Source organism: Oreochromis niloticus, linkage group LG2 (assembly GCF_001858045.2).
Source record: "Oreochromis niloticus isolate F11D_XX linkage group LG2, O_niloticus_UMD_NMBU, whole genome shotgun sequence".
Classification (NCBI taxonomy): domain Eukaryota; kingdom Metazoa; phylum Chordata; class Actinopteri; order Cichliformes; family Cichlidae; genus Oreochromis; species Oreochromis niloticus.
Genome location: NC_031966.2, coordinates 18,933,453 through 18,954,981, shown reverse-complemented (window position 1 = coordinate 18,954,981; position 21,529 = coordinate 18,933,453). Strand labels below are relative to the sequence as shown.

The 21,529-nt window shown below is 39.8% G+C and overlaps 1 protein-coding gene across 7 annotated transcripts in view; it reads left to right on the top strand.

Moving 5' to 3' along the window:
• The window catches only part of bcorl1 (BCL6 corepressor-like 1), a 34,650-nt gene extending 25,742 nt beyond the window's left edge, over positions 1–8,908 (top strand). For 5 of the 7 annotated variants that reach the window (XM_013271336.3, XM_013271339.3, XM_013271337.3 and 2 more), the window contains exons 6-12: positions 965–1,152; positions 1,332–1,598; positions 1,697–1,863; positions 2,359–2,504; positions 4,776–4,853; positions 5,801–5,972; positions 6,933–8,908. In XM_013271336.3, the coding sequence (XP_013126790.1) occupies positions 965–1,152; positions 1,332–1,598; positions 1,697–1,863; positions 2,359–2,504; positions 4,776–4,853; positions 5,801–5,972; positions 6,933–7,278 (1,364 nt within the window). In that variant the 3' untranslated portion in view covers positions 7,279–8,908. The remainder of the gene's footprint in view (positions 1–964; positions 1,153–1,331; positions 1,599–1,696; positions 1,864–2,358; positions 2,505–4,775; positions 4,854–5,800; positions 5,973–6,932) is intronic. The other 2 variants (XR_269019.4, XR_269018.4) reach the window with 2 other exon arrangements.
• Positions 8,909–21,529: the final 12,621 nt, after the last annotated feature.

Here is a 21,529-nt window from a genome sequence, read left to right as displayed (position 1 = left end):
TCCTTTGAGATAACTTTCCTCTGATTGGCTGCCCCTCGAAAACTGAAGATGTAGACAGCAGGCAGGTGAGGGTGAGAATCTGTCCTCACAGCCAGAGCTGAGCGCCTGGGAGGATGATGTTTATAACGATATTCCATCTCGCTGACATGATACAGTAGGACTGTGCAATTAATCTGTGGCATGTTTAGTTCAGCTCCAGGCAAGATGATGGAAAGAGAGGCTTTGGTGAGTAGGAAAACCATCAGCTGTTAGGAATCACTTTGGTTTGGTTTTTCTGAAGAAATTACACAAATAAATTATGGTTAAAAAGTTGAACTTCATCGAGCAGCTCTGTCCCACTGAGGAAAAAGTAGAAAAAAACTGTCTGAATCTTGAGATTTTGACTCACAGGTATTATTTATTTATGTATTCACCGATATCATTATTTTTAAATTTTCCTATGTTTAATATATGTTCTATTCATTTAAATTCAGTTTTATCTATAGCACCAAATCACAACAACAGTCGCCTCAAGGTGTTTTATATTGTATTGTAAGGTAAAAACTTCACAATAATACAGAGACCAGCTTGGGGTCTCTCTGTCTATATCTATATATTTCTCTTTCAGAAGATCCACATCACCTATCTGTTAGTGTGGAAATGACATGCATTGTGAGTGTATATGTAGAGAAAAAGCGAGGACATGGCAGATTTGAGCATAAGATTGTAAAATCAGGGTAGAGTAGCTGGCAAACAGCAGTTTTCTTGTTTCCGTGGATAAGATGGCTAAGCTTCCGGAAGTACCAGACAGTCTGATATCAGCACCTAAATTATTCCATTCTCCATGTTAGGCTTGGCAGATGGGGATGAGCACAAAGCTGCATCAGTGCAGTGTTGATAAATGAGTGGTGTGTAAAGATTAGGATTGTTGGTGTATCTCCTGTCTACCACTCATTATAACGTCAGGTCTAATTTGCCATTACAGTTCCACAGGTGGAACATTGTCCAAGTCCCGCTGCCCCCAGTCCAGAGCCTCTTCCCAAGAGACCGTCAGTCACTCGCTCAGGATCGGTTCGCTACCAGGAGAGTGAAGAATCTCCAGAGTGCAATGATAAGCCTTCAGGGAAGAGGAAGTGCAAAAGCAAACACCTATGTGACAGTGATGAGCCGAAGGTAAGCTGCCGATGCTGCTTGTGGGAGGATAGCGCATCACAGATCATGCATAGTTGATAGAAACAAGGTACAATGGATATACAAGCTTACAGTGCCCCCCTGTGGCCTGATTGAAATCTATTTTTCTCACGTTTGTGATGGCAGCTGGAAGTTCTCTAATCAGTAAATCTGTGTTTTAGAATAAGACCAAACGCTGCAGTTTGGGCAAGAGTAGCGCCTCCCTCACCTTGGATGATGATGGAGCTGATGCAAAAGTACCAGTTAGCCCATCACCAGCTCCAAAAAGTTTGCCGTCCTCTCCATCTAAAAAGAAAAGCTCGTCAGGAAGAAGCAGCGGTCCAGACTCTCCGACCAAAAGGCCCGTTCCTCCAGAGGTTCGCCGGCTGATTGTCAATAAAAATGCAGGGGAGACCTTGCTGCAACGTGCTGCGCGCTTGGGCTATCAGGTACAACCCGACACGTTTACTGGTAACAGGAATTTTGACATCAGTGGAAAAAATGCATGATAATCTGACAGTTTATCTTTCCTTCCGGTGTTCTGCAGGACGTAGTCCAGTATTGTCTCGAAAAGGACATCCGGGAGGTCAATCGGCGTGATAATGCTGGTTACACAGCTCTCCATGAGGCGTCCTCCCGGGGCTGGACTCAGATTGTCCAGATGCTGCTGAACAATGGTGCAGATGTCAATTGTAGTGCTCAGGATGGAACACGGTGAGGCTTCATGCAGCATGACAGTGGCTTTAATCAGAGACTTTATAATAGAGAGATGTGTTACTTGAAAAATCTTGAAATGAGATTCATCCACAGAAAAGATGGTGGTGGAAGTTTTTTAAAAACCTATTTAAAGATAAGCTTTTTAAAAACTTAATTTGGGGCATATTAGTAATTTTTTAAGATGAAACTGGGGATTGTCTACATGACATTTTTATGTCCTCATGACCATTGAAGTTAAACTATTTAGATAATGCTTCAAAATATCTGCTCAAATAAGTGCCCAGAGGTCTTTCAAGGTTTCTTCTAGCAGGACTCTTCTTGAGTTACTTGTCATATGTGTAACCTTTGTAATAAATCTAAGCATGACCCCTGGAAACAGCATGTATAACTAAAGTTAGAGGTCATTGTCCTACAGTCTTCAATATTTTCTGTGTAATGTAAAGTTGTGCAAATGCTAAAAGTCTTTTGTGTTTTGTCTGTTCTTCCCCTCAGCCCACTTCACGATGCAGTAGCAAGCGATAACTTACCAATAGTTTGGTTGCTTCTGAACCACGGTGCAGACCCAACTCTGGCAACCTACTCTGGACATACACCAGTCAAATTGGCACACAGTGCAAGCATGAAGAAATTCCTCACAGGTAGTTCACGCTTCTTATTCACCTTTACACCACTGGACAAGAGATTAACAGTTTATTCTTTGTTAAATTCATTTTTTTTTAATCATCAACAAAGATTTGGTGACACAGCAGATGCTTTCACAAAGCTATTTAGAATGAGACGGGAAAATAAATACTTGAAGTTGTAACTTTACGGTCATCCATCAAGCAGTGTGTCAACACATTAGTAAACTCTGCGCCCCTCCCACTGCATCGCTTTTGAGAATTAAACAATACAGGTTGAATGAAGCATACATGAGAATTTCAGTCAAATCTCCTTCCATCCACAAAGAGCCTGACAGTTGTTTAAATCATTGTTTTTGTTGTCTTCCAGTTGAATTTGGTTGTCAAAGTGTACTAGGAAACCGAAGCAAACTGAGCTCATCAAATATGTCTTGTGACTGTGACTGATTAGGTGTTGATTGATTGATGCTTAATCCTGTTAGGAATGTAATGAATCAAACGTTTGTCAACTGATATCACACAAAGCAGATATGACATTAGATAACAGTAAGTCCAGTGCACTTGTGAGTTGGAGAAAATGAAGATCAGCAACATGTGGGTGTGGCTGTGGCTCAGGTGGTTGAGTGGGTCATCTACAAACCTGTGGATCGATGCCTGCCTGACTTTTCCTGGTTATGTGCTGATGTATCCTTCGGCAAGATGCTGAACCCCAACACATCCAAGAGAGTATTTGTGTGTGTGAATGTTAGAAAACAATTAGGAGGCATCACTGTGTGTTTGTCATAAGAACCAGCATCCTTAGTTTTTTTAAAAAGTAACAAGGAGAATTTAAGTAAAAAGCTGCAGCGATGAGCGGTGATGAGCTCTGACTCGTCTGTTAAATTTGGAAGGACTTTTTAATAGATTGCTGTTCTGTAAAAACAGAAGAAAAACTTTTCAGAACAAATCATTTTTTGTGCCGTAAGCTTTTAATTAATTTTTTATAAATAAGCATTAGGAAGGATGACATATGATTGCTGTAAGTTGCCTCCCTGGAATCAGTTAAAATCTGCTTTCCTCAGAAACTGTTCCCCATCCATAGTTACTGCTTTGTGTGGCTGCAAGAAAAATCCCAAAGCCAGCTTGTTACAAACATGACCACTTTCATGCAATGCTAAAGGTGTCTTTTCAGCACTTTGCCAGGTTAAACAATAAATAATTCACATAAGTCAATGTTTGCTTGCTGCTGAATCTGGGTAGCATATTAGTCTCACTTCGTACGTGCATCTCCAGGCAGTTTTTACACATCAACAGTGTTGAGAGAATAGAGTGCGGATATTATCCAGAGTTGCACCACACAACAGGACATGGATGATGTCAGCCACGTTCTCACTGCACTGTCTGGTTGAGGTGAAGGGTGCCAGCTCAGACGAGCGTGCACGAGGCAGGCCACATGACGCATTTTCACTCGCTGTGAATGCAGACTGTCAGACATCACCCCTGCCTACCAAGTAAACACCATTTACTGTCCGATCTCATTTATTAGGGCACTTTGATCATCATAGACACAAAATTAGTTACAATTTTGGGTTCTCACAATTATTAAAAATAATCAGGGTAAATTTTTTGCATTCTATTTCACAGTGAAGTTAGAGGTCCCCATCTTTGTTTCGTCTTTCATTTCACCAACCTTTTAATTTTGTTGCTCTCTACGAGCTCACAATTACACTCCACCAGGCTGTGGCTTGTTTAGGTTAGCTCATATCTCTTTCGTTGTGTTTTATCAAATAATTTTTTGTAGAAATCGTGTTAAAATTCAATGAAAGCCACAGTAAAGAAGACAACTTGGTTATTTTTATTGAGTTTTGTCTGTAAGTCTGTGAATAATGGTGTTAAATAATTGTGATCTCAGTATTGACTAAAATAACTGTGTTTATATTTGCCATAATCAAGCAGCTCTGCTGCAGTGCATGTGTGAAAGTGGCTACAGATAAACAGAGAGATGAAGGCTCAGTAGATGGTACAGAAAGACAGACATACAGCTCTGATGGCCTGTTTTCTCCTTGCACTGGTAGCTGCACAGAGCTGCACAATGGACCGTATCACATGCATAAGCTTTAACTTTGTTTTTTTTGCTGATGGTCTTAATTTAGTCCACTTTTCTTTCACCCTTATACCGTTGTATGTTTTGCTTGGTCCAGAACAAGCACTAGCATCAGCCTTCATCCACATATTTCCGCGTAGAAGTCATAACATGCAAACAGCCAGAGTCATAAAAAAATAATACCATGTATTTTTTCTTTTCTCCAGAATATTTCACAGACCTGGAAGGCCGCAATGAACAGGATCCTAGTTTACCCTGGGATTTCTACAGCAGCTCGCTGTTTGGTGAGTAACCTTCACGCTGAACCTGTCAGTCTGCTGAATGTCAGCCCATTGATCAATCAAATACCCAGCTTTAATTTGTAAGCATGGTGGCATAAAAGTAATTGAAATTGCATTCCTGTGCTACTCCTGAGTCACAGGGAATGGAAGCCAGTTTATAGACTGGGCTCAAGCCTGACCACTGGGACGTGGAGGGGGTGTTAGCTTTGAGTATTAGCATCCGTGTTTTCTTGTAAACAGCCACAGGGAGCCAGTTATCCAGTGGAAGGAAAGCAGGATTAGAGTTGCATGGAAGAACTGAAGGAGACTAAAGACAAAGTGGTCTACAGCGTCTGAACAGTCTGAGTGACAAAAGATAATCAGGTTTAATAACTGCAGCTGTTTGTTAGCTGTTAGTTTTTTTTGTTTTTCATTGAGTAATGCCAGTTATTTCAGTCAGTTTATCACAATCTGCCAGTCAATGGCAGCATGGACCTTATAGTCGTCATTGTGCACTTTATATATCCACTTTAGAGGTTTGCATTTTGTTTTTATACAGGTTTAAAGGAGACTTTTATGTTCATTTCCAGTTCAGTGTTTCTATTCATTGACTGAACATATGCATCCTGTCTGAGAAAAAAGCTGTTTTAGCTCCTCGCCCTTTAAGCCAACTGTCTTCTAACTGGAGTTTATACGTGTGTGTATGTATGTATATATATATTTATAAGACAGCAGTAAATGATCACTAAGAGCCATTATTTTCATCTGCTTTTATATTTGAAGCTATGACTGACACCATGAAGTGTGTTTATGTGTATTTTTATATGTCACCAGGCGTATGTGTGTAACTGTTGGTGCGAATATACTGCCCACTAGAGGGCATGCAGACCTCGTTCATTAGTACAGTAACCGACGCAGCCAGCTTGTCCGCTCTTCCTCCCTTTCTCACCTCAGTGAACTTCCCTTCACAGAGACTGACCAGGAGCCGTGCTGGGACTTCCTGCTGTCTGAGCAGAACCAGGAGTTGGAGGAGAATGTAACGGGGAAGACCGAACGAGAGTCGGACAAAGATTGTCTTATGTTCGAGTTCTCCTCAGAGCCTCTGCTACCCTGCTATCACGTGCAGGTGTCATTAACACAGGGGTAAGTTCATAACGATGAGAGATTACTGGCGAAGAACCGCACGGTAATAAATCAGATTGTTTTTTGGTAATATAATATCAGGCCTTCCTGTTGCCACTCATAGGTCAAATGTCATCTAAATTTGATCACCGCTGCGCAATGTGCCTAAGAATTACAGCAATTTAGGTCAGATAGTCTGTGATGATAGTAGATACTGATGGTTAAGACTTATAGATAAACAGCAGTTGCTTCAGCTTCTGGTACATAAACATTTTTTGGAAATGTACTAAAGATATCTGCATGATGTTCCCAACCAACATTTTTGCGGATATGGGTTGTTGTTTATTGTTCCTGAGTGTAAAGGGGAACAAGTGCAGGATGATGAAGAATATTTCAGGGGTTTTTTAGCTACAAAACCACAATATTTAAGCTTGAATTTCATTAGTCAGGTACTTTAATTACTATGAGATGATGATGGGGAGTTATCTGCAAAGAAAACATTAATAGATCAGGTCATTGCCTCAGCATGTGTTACCTCTGCCAAATAGGTTATGCAGTTAGTTTGGTTTGTTGCATTTTTGTAGGATTACTCAGAAATTTGAGGGATTTACATGGGGCATTTACCAGAGTTGGGGCTTGGCCCAGCTTAGTAGTGATTTAGTTTGGAAGCTGATCTGGATCCAGGACTTTTTGGAAGGATTCTTAATCAGTGTGCGAGTGGGCAAAATTGGGCATTTCACATCATTTTGGGGCAACCATATTTTTTCAGGTTATGCCACCGCTTTGTGACACTTGAAACGATACGATACTAAATAAATGTCTCTGTGGTGAATTAATATATTGCTGCTTTTGTTGTCTGTCTGGACAAAAAACTTGACTATAGTTTCATGTTTGTTCATTTGACGATGCTTACACCTAAACTGCCAGCTCTCGTGTTGTGCATGCCACCTTCAGCTGATGTCTGATGTTTTGCTTTTGCAGCTTTTGCAACTGGTTCCTGCTGACGGATGTCCTGAAGCGCCTGAAGATGTCTGCGCGGATTTTCCGAGCGCGGTATCCGCACTTGGAGGTGGTGAGTTTGTCGCACGCTGAGCTCTGGAGGCAGGTATCGGTCAGCCAGGTGAGCTCCGCTTTGGCTTCTCCCTACAAAAGCAAAACTAAGGAGGAAGAGAAAGAAGAGGAGGACGAAGATGGACTTGTGGATCTGGTGCGTTGTGTACCGGAGCTCCAGAGACTACTGGGTTCCTCGATTCACTTCCTACAAGAGGACGAGGAGGAGGAACAGGAAGAGGCAGTGACAAACACAGGGAAGGCTCACAGCCGATAGCCTCTCTTGAGCTGCGCCCCAGCACCACGCAAACTGTCATTTTGTCAGCCTTCCCTCCAGGCAGCAGCTCAGTGGAAACCTCTCCGTCCGTTGTAACGAGGGTCAAAGATTTTATCTCCAGCTACAGTAACGACTGACTCTCCACCGATGACCTCTGACCTTGGGCAGAAGTCATCTGAAGGACCTGCACACAGGAGTTGTCGATGCTGGATAGCAGCTTTCAGGTTCCTATCTATAGGTATATTTGAATACATGAGAACTATTGAGTAAACCTTTTTATTAATTATGTATGTACATGGTAGTGTATATGTATATCTTGCCATCAGGGTAAACACATTTGATTCTATAAATGTATTCTTGTGGCAAGGGATGGATAATGTTTAGGACTTTTTTGTTTTAGTTTGTTCCTGAGGGAAAGCGATATTTTTCGACGGGAGATAATCCAAGGCTTTTATCTTGGTGAACTCTTGCGTACAGCTAAGACGCTTAAGTCAGGGAGGCCATTGGCCCAGATGGTTTCTCTGTCAACCTGAGAGATCTGGAGACCTGCAGAGAAGAGATCGTGGCACATAACATTCAGACCTAATCACCCGCTCAGAGCCTCCTTTCCATTTTTCACTTCCGGTGTCCTCGAGATCATTTCTGAATGGACCTGATAATTTAAAGTGTTGATTTTTTTTTCCTGTGCATTTCACATAGTGAGGCAGGCCCGCGGAAGCTGTTCCGGTCCCTGGTTGCAGTATCAAATAAGGCTGTTTCGGACACTGAGGCGGAGAGTTTGTTTACAGAACTGGACAGACAGTAGTCTTCTCTACTCGTCCTAATACAGAATCCTGTGGATCTCTCTCAGAGGAAACTTTCTACCATCTCTGGAGTCCAGAGGAGCCACGACTGTCCCCCAACTTCCCAATATGGTGTTTCCAGCTCCCAGAGTGCTTTGTGTTGCAGTGTTTTATTTACACTGTTTGTTGTGCTTAATTTAATAGTCATTAATATATTTGACCTCTTGTGTATCTGACAACCCTATCTATGAAAAATGCTTTCTATGGTTGGTGCTTCATTCTGAAATGTACTTATTATTAGGATCCCTTTATTCTGAGATTTCCCTCCTTCATTCAAAATCAGTATTTCAAAAAAAGGAGAAAAAAAGAAAAAAAAAGCAAAAGTACAGTTTTATTGTACTGGTGCTACGCTAGATTTTGTGTTGACAATCAATGAAGTTTTGGTTTGAAGTCACAAACTAACAAAAGATATTTAAGATGAAGAGACTTAAGGTGTAAAGAAGAGTATAGTTTAGTTAAAGAACATGGGATACAACAAGTGTGAGATCTTCAGAGAGCCTTTTATTTGATTCCTTTATAAGAAATAAACAAGAATAAAGCATGATTGTGAATCATAATTTAATCTCTTTTATGTCAAATTTATGTATAAAGTCCAATTTTGACATATATTTCCTGGTGCGACTAATAATAATGATAATAATAACAATATTAATAAGAAGAATTTTGAGTCAAGAAAGACTTCTCAGTGGGGCTTCAACTGTTTTACAGTTGAGTTTAGCTCAGTAATAAGCTTTTCCTCCCTTTGTTCAGTAAACAATAAAGCCCTGCCTGCCCTGGTAGTATCTTAATATAGCATTTTTATTTATTTATTGTACCTAAGAATTTCCTGTAGCTGAATTGTTGTATTACTTGTCTCCTTTTAAGTTGTTAAAAAGTCATTTGTGTGCTCAAAATCATGAAGAAGTTTACAGTTTAATGACAGCTCAGCACACAGTGTGTTTCAAAGCTGTAAACCACTCAGCTGGCCTCGGCTCGAGTTTGTTCTGGTAACTTCTGTTTACAAGTGTCAGTGTGGGAAGGGATAAGTGACTGCATGCTTTCTAGCAGGCTACTCTTCTACCCATCCAGTGATGGTTGTTCCCATCATTGTGGGCTGCAGTGATCATGATGTTTTTTCTGGCTATTAACAGGTTTTTGTAACAACAACAACTAAAAAATGCTCATAAAAATAAATAACTGACAACAAAGAATTGAATTAGGTGGAAAGAATAAACTATTGACTAAAAAGGTGTAGGTACACCTATTCTGCTTATACAGTATATGCTATATGGCAACCGATTTATAGCTATATTTCACCAAAAATAAAAACAACACAGTAAAGAATATGGAAAAATGTGTAAAAACTGTTTGGTTTTTACACAGTGGTTGATGTAAACTTCCAGGGGGGATAAAAAATCTTTTTAAAACTAAATCTAACTGGATAACTGATCAGAATAAGTTCCCAGGGTTGTTTTGATCTACTTGTAGAAAGACTTTGTCACCCTGTTGGTGATCTGTTGCTGTAATAGTACTCCTGGTCTGTAACAGAGCTGCAGGTTTAGTCATTTGATGCTGATAAACAAATGTCAGCAAGTCTGTCAGCACTAAAGCTGAAAGCAGCAGTCTACTGTCTTTTAAAGCTGTTCCCAGTAATACATTTAAATGTAAGATTTAGATAGACTAGCACTTTATGATTTGTGTGCATATGTTGTGTTTTTTTCTTTGTTTTTGTTTTTTAATCATAGGGCTTAGATGCAGTTGTGGTCATACAGTCATGATCATCATACAGGGCATGAATATCGTGGGACTTTGAGCTTTTAAAGATTTCTTTTAAATGTTCTTTTATCAAGGTGGAATGATTATGCAGCATTCATCTTTAAGGAAAATAAGAATTGGGTGCACAAGTTTGAATTTATTTGGGCTTTTCTCACATCAACAGAGGTTCAAATGTTACGTAAACCCGTTTAAATGTTTTAATTATAGTAGAACCTTCAGCACCACTGTCTTTTAATTTGACAAGGCCAAAATCTAAAGTTGATAATGATTGATCATGATAGACTACAACTGGTAGTTTCTCTTTGACAGCATAAAAAGAATTAGTTTGACTTGTTGAATTGACCAATGCTTAGAACGATGTGTAAGTCTGAGGGACTCGGTGAAGCTCTGAGAGGTTTTTGAATTAGGAATTAATTGGTTGATTGATTAATTCTCTTGGAGAATTGAAGATCTCTAGTCATTTCTAAACAACTGCAGATTTCAAGATCATCAGTTCAAGCAATTATATGTAAGTACATTTTATTCTGATGTGTCATCACTTTGCCAATATCTGGAAGAAGTCCCAAACTGTCACCCTCGGATTAGAGGAAATTGGAAGTGGAAATTGCTGGATCACCAGCGTCACTGTCCAGAGTGAAGCAAGTTTTACATCTCTGTGGACTTAGAAGGTGCTGACCAAGAAAGACGCTCCTGCTACAAAATCAACACCTTCAAGCTTGGTCTTCCCAATGTCGGTTGTACAATCATTCCACCCGGAAAAAAGCAAAAAACTGTCTAAAAAAATGATCAGTGAATGCAAACTTCAGAACACAACAGCAAAAAGAAGTCTGTGTGAAAACAACCATCCTGCCGACGTCAGTGCTCCCTCCTCATTCAACATGATCACAGGAGCATATGAAAACAGCACATTTCAGACACAGCAACTTCTTTAAACCACATCTTATCTGTTCTAACACTGCTGTTGAGGACATGGTGGTGCTTGTGCTGTGACGCAGCTGAGCCAAAATACCAGAAGGTGGCATCATGCGAGACGTGTCACAACTTCTGCTTAGTCTGTAGGGTAGCTGTTCATGATGGGAACGCCTGCACTGGGTGACTAAACTCCAGATAAAATGGATCTAACAACACCTTCCATTTCCATATAGGAGTGGGCACGTGTTTCTATTATCAGCGCTGCACTACTGAAAAGCAGCAGCAAAAATGCTTAAAACTGACATAAAAGAGCCATTAAATCTAATTTAATCCACATCACCACTTTAATCTTTATGAGATTACAGCTACTTACTGTTAAAAATCTACATAAAATGAAAGAAGGGAAATCAAAGGTTAGTTAATAAGGGCCATATTTATTCTTGCTACAGCACTGATAAGAATATTAGAATATCAGAACTAATATAATACAGCAATTGAATGTTTGCCTGGAGCATATGGGACTCCGTTTCAAGTCTCAGTGCAGATATATTTTATTGTACTGAGACGCAACGTGCCAGTTGCAGCCCCTTGCTGGGCCTCTGGGCACAGATGGTCCTAACTGCACTGTAACCTGTACAGTCCTGTACAGGGTTACTGTAGTTCAAATACTGCTGCGACTGGGCTTTATCTCCCAGCAGTGACAGCATGTGGCGGCTGCCAGATTTACAGCACGTTCTGTGTCCATTCAGAACTATAAGTTTTTTCTGGTAATGTTCTTTTGAAAAATGAAGACTGAAATCTGAGATGAGTGAAAAGAAAATGCTTTGTGGGTTTGAAATTGAAGTTTCAGAATTTAGACTTTTTAACCGTTTTACTTGTCACGTCGTGGAAACTTTATCTGGATGACTCACTGCGTTCCGAGTGATCCTTTCACAGAGCCTTTCTGGAGTATTGGGGAATCTTGTAAATCAGGCCTCCGCTGCCTCTCCTCAGGTCCGCCCTGTTCACCAAGCCCCTGCCATGCCCCTAATGCTCATTGGGCTCCCGTTGTGCAGCAGCAAACTGATTGGATAAAAAAAGAGGGCAAGTCTGGACAAGACCTACTAACAAACATGGAAAGTGGAAGCAAGGCCAGGTTTATACATGGAAACACAAAGGGACATGATAGAAAAGGTACATGACTGCGAGTTAACTGTGTGAATGTCAGGGGGGTGGGTGGTCTTTCTATTTAATTTAAATTACAGCATGATCCTTCTGCCAGCATGTCCCTTTTCAGGTTGGTGATTATTTTGTGCCCTCCTGTGTATTATTTGTAATGAAAATGAGTTCCCATGAAAGCGTCTTGCCTCCCTTTGGGTTCACTGAGGACATCTGTTGTCTCTGTTAACAGTGCCTCCATCAGGTTATGTAACAGCCCTCTTTGAAAAAGGCACAAGAGGGAAGTCCTTCTCAATGAGTCTGCATGTAAGGCTCTGTCTTGATACTTCCTTTTCTCTCAGTCCCCATTGAAACAGGTTCCTTAAAAGATTGCTTTAAAAAACAAAACAAAACAAAACTGCTGACCAGAATCTTAAAGGTGCAGGAATAAATGTTTTAATCTGTCCAAGTGGTGCTTTGAGTATCTGGCGATTGTTTTAGTGTTCAAGACAGATCAAACCTGCTTCCATCCCGTGAGACTGCACAGCCAGGCCTTTTGTTATGATCAGTAGGATTTAAATGAATGTGTTCCCTGTCTGCAATCTGAGTCTTCTCCATGTGTCTGTATATGGCCGTGTTGAAGCGTACTGATAAATTGTAGTAGGCCTATTTTGAAACGACTCTCTAAGAACAGGTGTTAAATGTCCTGTGCGCTGATGTGAAGACATCCAGTGGTGTTTAATTCCCGACTCAGTGCTTTGAGCCCTGCAGCTCTAAATATAATCCAAGGGGGAAAATAGCACTGTCGTGCATTACCCCTTTGCTGTGTTGCAAAGCGATTGACCTTGTCCAGATATCTGAGTCTGCTTCTGCATGCAGCCAACACTTCAGGCTGCATGCACGTGTCTGGAACCCAGTCACCCAGACGCATTAATGAAATCTGGTTACAATTTAGAAACCATGCACTTTGGACTTTTAGCTACATAAAGGTCAAATAAGCCAGGAGACTACAGTGTGGTGACTTTTACTGAATATTGTGTCACATTTTGTCTATTTTATGTTTCAGATTCATCTTAAAATACAAAAAATGTGTTTCTCTTTCAGTCTGTAGACAACAGACTAAAATAAGACAATTCTTTATCAAATTTGTTAGGAATAAATCCCTAGAGTTATGCAATCTACATTAGTATTCAGACTCTTCACTTGGAACTCAGTGAAAGCACCTTTGTCAGCAGTCTATTGAGTCTTCTTGGGAATCTTAATGCAAGTTTGGCACACAATTCTTCTGGAAGTTATGTCAGAATAGTGTCAGTGCACAGTCATTGTAAAGGTTTTAGTTAGCAGAATTAGTTTACCACTGCCTAGATTTCTCCATCTTGTGAAACGAGGACTAAAGTATGAAATAAAATGTGATCTGTCTATTCCTGCATCGTAAATGTTGAATATTTTTATACTGGAGGTGCGCAAAGTCACTGGATGTAAGAAGAATGTAATGTATTTTACTAGGTATTCTTTGTATTTAATTTCTTGTGGAGTTGTAGGCCACAGGTGTGGATTTAACATGAAGTTTATTGCACCTAGTAGGACCTATGTAGGTGTGCTGGTTTGGATGACCAGCAGTCTTATCACCCCAGACACAGATTCATGTCAGGAATGAACAAGGAGCTTTTCAAAAACCACACCTGTACTTTTTGGGGGTATGCTTCAGGTCGTTAGCTTATTGAAATGTTAATCTCAGCCTGAGCCTGATATCCGGAGCATGGTGGTAAAGGTTTCCACTCGGGATTGCTCTGTGACTAATAGTCCTGTAAAGTAAAACATGAGTAAAACATGTTCACAGCATGATGCCACCACCACCTCGCTTGACTGTAGATGGTATTGCTGAGTCTCTCATTGCCCTGTCTCTTACAGCGTTGAAAAGTTGGACAAAGTTCATCCTTTATTTCATCAGATCAGATTAGTTCAGATACCTTTTGGCAAACTCCCAGTGAGCTATCATGTGCTTTTTATTGAGTACTGGCAATCATTTGGCCAGTCCAGTGGTTTTATGGTAGACAATAGTAGTCGCAAATCTCCACAAAAGAACCCCACATCACATAACTGTGACTGTTACGTGAGCAAGCACTGAGACATCTGCAACACTGTGCAGTATTACTGCAGTATTACTTGTGCTGTATGCCATATATGTTGCGCTATGACTGTGAGGCCAATGTAGTATATATATCCAAGTACACTGCCTCACCTAACAAAGCCATTGGACTTCCTTCAGATTTGATGACAGCATGATCTTATATTGATGGTGGAAGAGTTGGATCCCAGTTTAAAGTCTTCTACAACACATCCCTAGGATTTTTAATGGGTTCAAGGTCCGGACTCTGTGATGGGCAGCTCGTGAGTAAAAGTGATGTTGAAACACTCTCTCACAAATTGAGCCCAACAAATCCTGGCATTGTCACCTTGGAATACGTCTATTAGAGAAGAGGAAATCCACTGATGGAAAACCTGGTCATTCAGTATATTCAGGTATTCCTAATTTTTTTCAGGCACATAATGTTGAACCTAGACCTGACCAACTGGAGTGACCCCCAGATCACAACACTGCCCCCACAGGTATGATGGGTGCATTATTCTTCAAGTGGAAATATTTTAACTTTTACTATTAGTCAAAAGTTCAGCTGTTGTTTAAATGATCTCCAATCACGATCATTCAAGATTTTTTTTTCCCAACCACATTTTTTCTTCGGAGATGGTGATTTACCACTATCCTTCCAACCCATGGAGTACCATCTTTTGAACAGCCACTCGATATGTCCTGCGAGATGGCTGTTTAAGAAATGAGAATCTACTCGCTGTATTAGTTAACATTAAATAACCTGATGCCAGACAAAACATATTGATTTTAATTTTATATTTATTCAATTAAATGAGGGTTGAAACTTTCTTTTTTTCACCAGGCATGTATTTAGTAAAATGACAATAAAGCTGACTAGAATGTGAAAAGCTAATGACAATGACAAAAACATGCTATATAGGTTACAGCTGGATGGTTAATCAGTTTTGCCTGGGATCTTTCCACTCGTACTATAGAAAGGAGCAGTAATTATACCTTTTATTGGTACCTTTACATAATTAATGTTGGCTAAATACAAACTGTTTGGCACACAGTAAAAAATAAGTTGGTAAGCTAGTTGAGTTATAAGTTTTGAAGTTATTTGGCAAGCTAACCAATTAGCATTTCCATTTTGCTAGCAATAACATTAGCAACATCAGTTACACACATGAGTTGCATTGTATAGAAGTATATGAAAATACTGCTGCCATAAAATAACTGTTTATTTTATGGTCTTCATCATGTTTAATACAACATGTTCATTTTGTAAATTATGGTACACAGTAGCTTAAAAACTATCACCAAAGCAGGGTATCATTTAGGTCAGCTTGTTAGCTTGTTTATGAAAACCATACATGTGTGACGTGGCCTTGGTTTACCTGATTTTAAAAAACTGTTATGGCGACAGCCCAAATGCTCAGTTTGAGTTTTCAAAAGTAGGACTTCACAAACCAGCAGGTGATGTCCATCTTTTAAATTTAAATCATACGTAAAGTAAAAGCTGACCTTAGTTTCCTTTGTTCCGCAAGCATAATACTCTTTGAAGCCAGATCAGTTTTTTTTTCTCTGTCCTTAAGTTTGGGTTGGAGTCCATCAGTGACATATACGCTAGTTTTGCTTGAGGCCCTGTGGGGGAGTGAAAGAGAAGCACTGAGGCAAGGTGCTCTGAGGTGAGTATAAACCAAACATCCTCCGGATTTTACATGGAAATAAATCTACAGGCTGTTAGAAACAGTACAGAAGGTGTCATTTTAGAATACAGTCACATATTGGCAAGACAAAAGTACAAATAGAGGACAAAGGTTACCAGAAGAGGCTATAATAGAATAGAAAAAACTTCAAATGTGTTACACTGTATATTGCTTGCACTTGGATTACCCTCCTTATTTTATCTCATAATAACCCTTAATTTAATTTAATTTAATTTTACTCATCTCAAAAGTAACTAAAGCGCCATCCGAGTAAACCTGAGAGACTGCACGCTGTATTTATAGCTACAAGTTTAAATGAATTCAATACACAAAGGCACTGCTGTTGTTTGCATCATATTTGACATCACGTTTCTCTGTAGAAAACAAAAGCAGCCGAGATTCTGAAAACTTTTACCCTAAAAGAGCCACATGTAACGAACACTGATGTTTGAAATCTGATCGTGGGTTTTCTGAGGTATGTATGGGTTTGCAGCGGCTCCACTGACAATAGATGCCTTCATGTCAGTGAATACACTCACACAAACAGCCATGCTGTTGTCCCACCCTCAGTTTAATTCAAACGAACCAGCGATGGATGCACAGTAACCTTCACAGAGCTCAGCTCTTTTAGCTCACTGGCATGATTGCTATTACCTGTCTACCTTATAATTAGAGTAAACTGGAGACATGAGACAGACTCGATAACTGTAGAATGTATCCTTACTTTGAGTACAGGTAATAGATACTGTTATTTTCTTAATATGTGAGGTCTTCAGTTCAAAGAAGGGCTGAATCAAGATGGTATAAAAAATTTGCCAAACCAAACAAATGGTTTGAGCATCTTCAAAATTAAATGGTCAGTGCTGACCGTGAGGATGAATTTGCAAGGATAGATGTTGAGAAAAGCTAAAAAAGGTTCTGTAAGTTTTCACTCTGGATGAATGACCTTTTCCACCAAAGCCATTAAAATGTGTCTTTTGTCAGAGGGCGACCCTCTAAGCAGACATATTGACACCTTTTGAGCAAAAACTCTCGGAAGAGTAACAAGAGTAATATTTAGCCTTCAGGTTGTGAAAAACTGAAAGAACTTTTGTGTGCTTTGGTTTCAATTTGGGAAAACCATGAAGATGAAAATGATCTGAATGCTATATAAAGGATAAGAGGTGTGTAAACCAAGCTGTTTACTGTGATCAGGAGCTGTTGTCCCAAATATATGGAACAGCCGGCAGTGTTAACACCAATAACAGGTACAATCACTGTCTGTGCTTTTAATATTTGTTGGGGGGATTTTGTAATTTTTTTTGCACATCTCTCTCTATGTGGTGAAATTATAGACAATGTAAAAGCTCTGAAGGATGTCCCATGGGTGAACTCAACTGTCATTCCTTTTCCTGTTTATGTCCACGTTTTAACCTGTTAGTGCTTGAGTACTGCTCAATTTAAAGCACTGCAACCGCTATTTGCTTATGCAGAGCGTATGGAAAGGGGTTTTCAGCTTAGGTAAACTTGCTCCTGTGCTTCTGTGTAGTCCAAAAACCCAGCAGCACGTAGTTCAGAGTGGCTGACACTATAGGACAAATGCTGATTGGTTGAAAAATGGACAGGAATGCAAATAGGAGCTGCAATGGAGTTGATCACAAACAGGAGAAACACCAGAAATCAAAGAACACAACATGATAAGCACAGACAGTGGTTTCAGATTTTTGTTAGAACTTTGCTTTTATAACAGCACAAGAAAGAGCAGCCCAAAGACGAGCTGTTTTTGACTGTTTTAAACCGCTTTTTTAGAGGCAGTCTGATTAGGCTGATTACCCAGAATCCTTCTTTTTAAATACATATACAAACAACCACAGACCTGGTACCACAAGTCCTGCATTTGTAAACAGGTCAGTGATGTCCTGATGGAGGTTAAGAGGTTAACTGGCTCTATTTTCTACATGTTTGACATTGCAGCACAACGTTAGTCCAGTTTTTTGAGTGAAGCTAAAACATTTAAACAGTTGAATACTGCTTTAGTGCAGCTTTGCTCGGGAGTCATTAGGTAGTCAGTTTAGAGACTCGCACACTATGAGAGTCTGTCACATTTATTAACATACTGATCGTTCTGATTAACTGATTAGACTTGGAGCACGTCTGATTGGTGGATAAGTGGCAGCTTTAATCTTATCGCTACCCTTTATGACTGACTACACTGTACTCCTCAGCTGTATTTACTGTAACTGTCTCTTTTAGTATCTATATACAGTAAAGCTGCAAACACAAGCAATTGTTCCAGATATATTTAATGTAGCAACAGCTTCTCACCCATTGAGCCACCTGCTTTAGAGACTAAAATGACGGAGGAATACTTCTTTGTCTTTTTCACACCTAATGGGAAATAATTCTGGTTTTCAAACATTGTTATGGAAAACAGGTTAACCTTATTCTGTCAACTGAAGTGTTTTGGGCATTTTGGATCCCCCTCAAAGTTTCTACAACAGCATGTTACCCTGACATGTACTCTAGCCATATTTCACAGTAAAACATGACAGTGTAATGGAAAATGGTATTAATAGGGTCATACAGCTTTCCATGATCCTTTCCACACCACTGAGTTCATTCCTGTGAAACTGATTAATTTAAAAAAATGTAAGGTGCAGTATATTTACAATCACAAAATGAAAATATCAGTCATAGAAATAGTTATGGCTCTTTATGTGAATCATGAATGACCCTGCTTAGTCACTTGATGGTTAAACCTTTATCATCTACAGAAAGCATACAAAGACTTTCAAAGTAAAACCTTCAAGGGCGTAACGAGGAGTTCTTTTCCCACTCCTTCAACTCCTTTTGTACAAAGCTAAGCCATCCATTCAGCTACTTTTTTTTTAAACAGAGCACCAGACAAAAGATGGCAAAAGCCTTCCCACTGTAGTTTTTCCATTTCTTCTTCCCACGTCTACTTGACCACATTGAAACGAGCACATACTGAACTTTTTGATTTTCACTTAGTTCTCTACATTTATCTGATAGCTGCACAGAATAAAACGTCTCATGCAGAACAGACAAACAGGGACTTTTTGCCCAGCGAATGCTTTATTTTTAAATGCTTAAGTGCATTTTTGCTGATTGTGCTTCTGTGGTTTGTGATATCTGACTGATATCGCAGTCTGATTTTATCACTGGAAGCTTACTACAGCATCCAGAACATCTTAAAACCTGCCTGATACACGGAAGCAGGCAAATGTCTTCTGATATTACATGCATATATGCACGACACAAGCCTGTATTGACCTACATAAGCAGCATATAAAGCGACAGAGTAATAAGCATGTATGAGCAGCAGAGACGGCCGGGTGGAGGGGATTGTTCACTCACAGAGACACTCTGTGTCAGGCTGTAAGCTGCTCCAGCTGGACTCGACACCCACCCACTTGGCTCTTATGTAACCTCATACGATCCTCCCCTGTGTGTTCTGTGCAGGGCTGGCACATACTGATCATGTTGTGGGAATCAGTGATAAAAGGCAGAGTGGCATCTACTATGTGGTTTAGTAGTGCAGCACCATGAGAGAAGTATTCCGAGTAAAACTAAAACAATCCATAACCTGCTCTAAGGAATTTTCACTTCGTGTGTCAGTTTCACCAGCAGCAGCCTTCGTAACCCAACCAACACACAGGTTGATATTTTGCTCTACAAATTGGCAAATGCATCTAACCAAATCAACCACAAGGGTTTCGATGCAGCTGAAGAAAAAACAGGAAGTGGATGGTACTTCTGTAAGCCTCCGCCTAAAGAACACGGTGTTCCCGACGTCACAGCTGCTTCCCCATGCTGACAAATCAAAGAGCTGTGGTTAATTTTTGTAATGTCTTACACACTTCATATCTCCTCCTTGTGAATCTTGTGGTCCTCTTTTTGCCTTGTTTTGTTTTTGTGTATGTGAGTCATAAACATGCACTCTGTGGTTCATCAACTACCTGCAGTACTCAGGCTCAGATGAACAGCTACTTTTGTTGTCTGCCTGCCTTTGCCTTCTAGCTCTATTTATCCTTAACTCAGAGGGGATCATTTTCCTCAGTGTGAGCTTTCCGTGTCTCATTCACACTTCCCCTAACTCTCTGCCTGCCACCATCCTCAGTCCTCTGTCCTTATTTCACCTCAGGCCTCTGGCTGCAAGCTTCAGCTCCAGCATTCCCACATCCCGTCTCCTTTTGAGCATCACACCATCAATTTGCCATTCTGTATCCATGTTTTGTACATTTGGCTCCATACATTTCTAATGTAAACCTGCCTAACTCATCTTGTTACCTGATGGCTGTGAAAACACCATTTTTACTGAATTCATCCCATTTAGTGTGGGCTGGAATCAGAGCGCGTCCCCAGTGACCCTCTCCCAGAACTGTCTTGATAGCATTGTGTATGGATTGTTAAACAGGGCTTTTGGGTTTAGGCCAAAGGTCTCTGGACCAAACGTCTGTGTGAACAGACTGCTAAAACCAGTGTTTCTGCAAGTTATTCACACAGTCTGACACAAAAAGACACACTAGGTTCACAGACACAAAAACTGACCTCAAAGACACAAAATAACTCCAAAGTGATGCAAAAAGGCTTCAAAGAGACACAAAGCATCCACAAAGTTAAAGAAATTGACCACAAAATTGAACAAAAACACAAAGTGACTCAAAACGTATTGAAAGACACACAAGGCTCCAATAAAGTTATAGAAAAAAGACGTTTTTGTCTGATTTTATACAGACAAAAATCCCCACAAAAAACATGTAAAAGCAACCACATAAGACAGAAACCCACAAATGCAAAACTACTTCACAGGACACAAAATAACTTCAAAGTTAGACAAAACCTTTTCATAGACAAACAAATCTACCATAAAGTTACAGAAAACGACAAACTTCAACTTTGACTTTACAGACGCGTGTAAACAGCCACAAAAAAGGTGAAAATGGCTACACAAAATATGTAAAATGACCAGAAAAAGAAAAAAATCATCATGAAACGATGACTTTATAAAAAAAAAGGAACACAAAGAGAAAAAACAACCGCAGGGTTACGCAAAAATGACTACAGATAAGACACAAATGTGCACCAAAGTTACACAGAACCACAAAGGCACACAAAAAGTCTTAAAGTGACATAAAACAACCACAAAGCAACACATAACTTTAAAGATACACAACAAAGAGAAGTCAAATGACAATATATATTATAATACGTACTATAACTATAGACACAAAATGATTTCCATGACACACAAAACAGCCACAAAAACACAGAAAAATGATCACAAAGTTACACAAAATGTCTTCAAACTACAAAAAACAACTACAGAGGAACTCTAATGACTCTGCTAATTACAAAGCCACACAAGAAGCCGTCTCCACTTTACATAAATTCATGATGCTGAACAAACAATGTAACCAGTAATAATGTCCCTGAATGCACCAGGGCCTAATTTAATAGACATATATAACTGAAAATAGTCTTAAGCCTACAAGCCGTAGCCATTAACTGAAGGTGAATATATGCAGACATTAAAACACTGATATCCTAATTAATAACAGTACAAAGATAACATGAAGGTAAACAACAGAAGTCACGTTTTTTCATGACCTTGTACATGTTAATCAGTTCTGGAGTTACGATATTGTGTTGACTGTGGCCTGGTTCCAAAGCTGCACTTTCATACAAACTTCCTTGAATGACTGACCGACTGCGACTGTGGTAACTTCCTTTTTGTTCAACATCGTGCAAACTTGATCAAGAGCGCTGTCATGAGTTATGAACAGTATTACTTTTTAGAGATG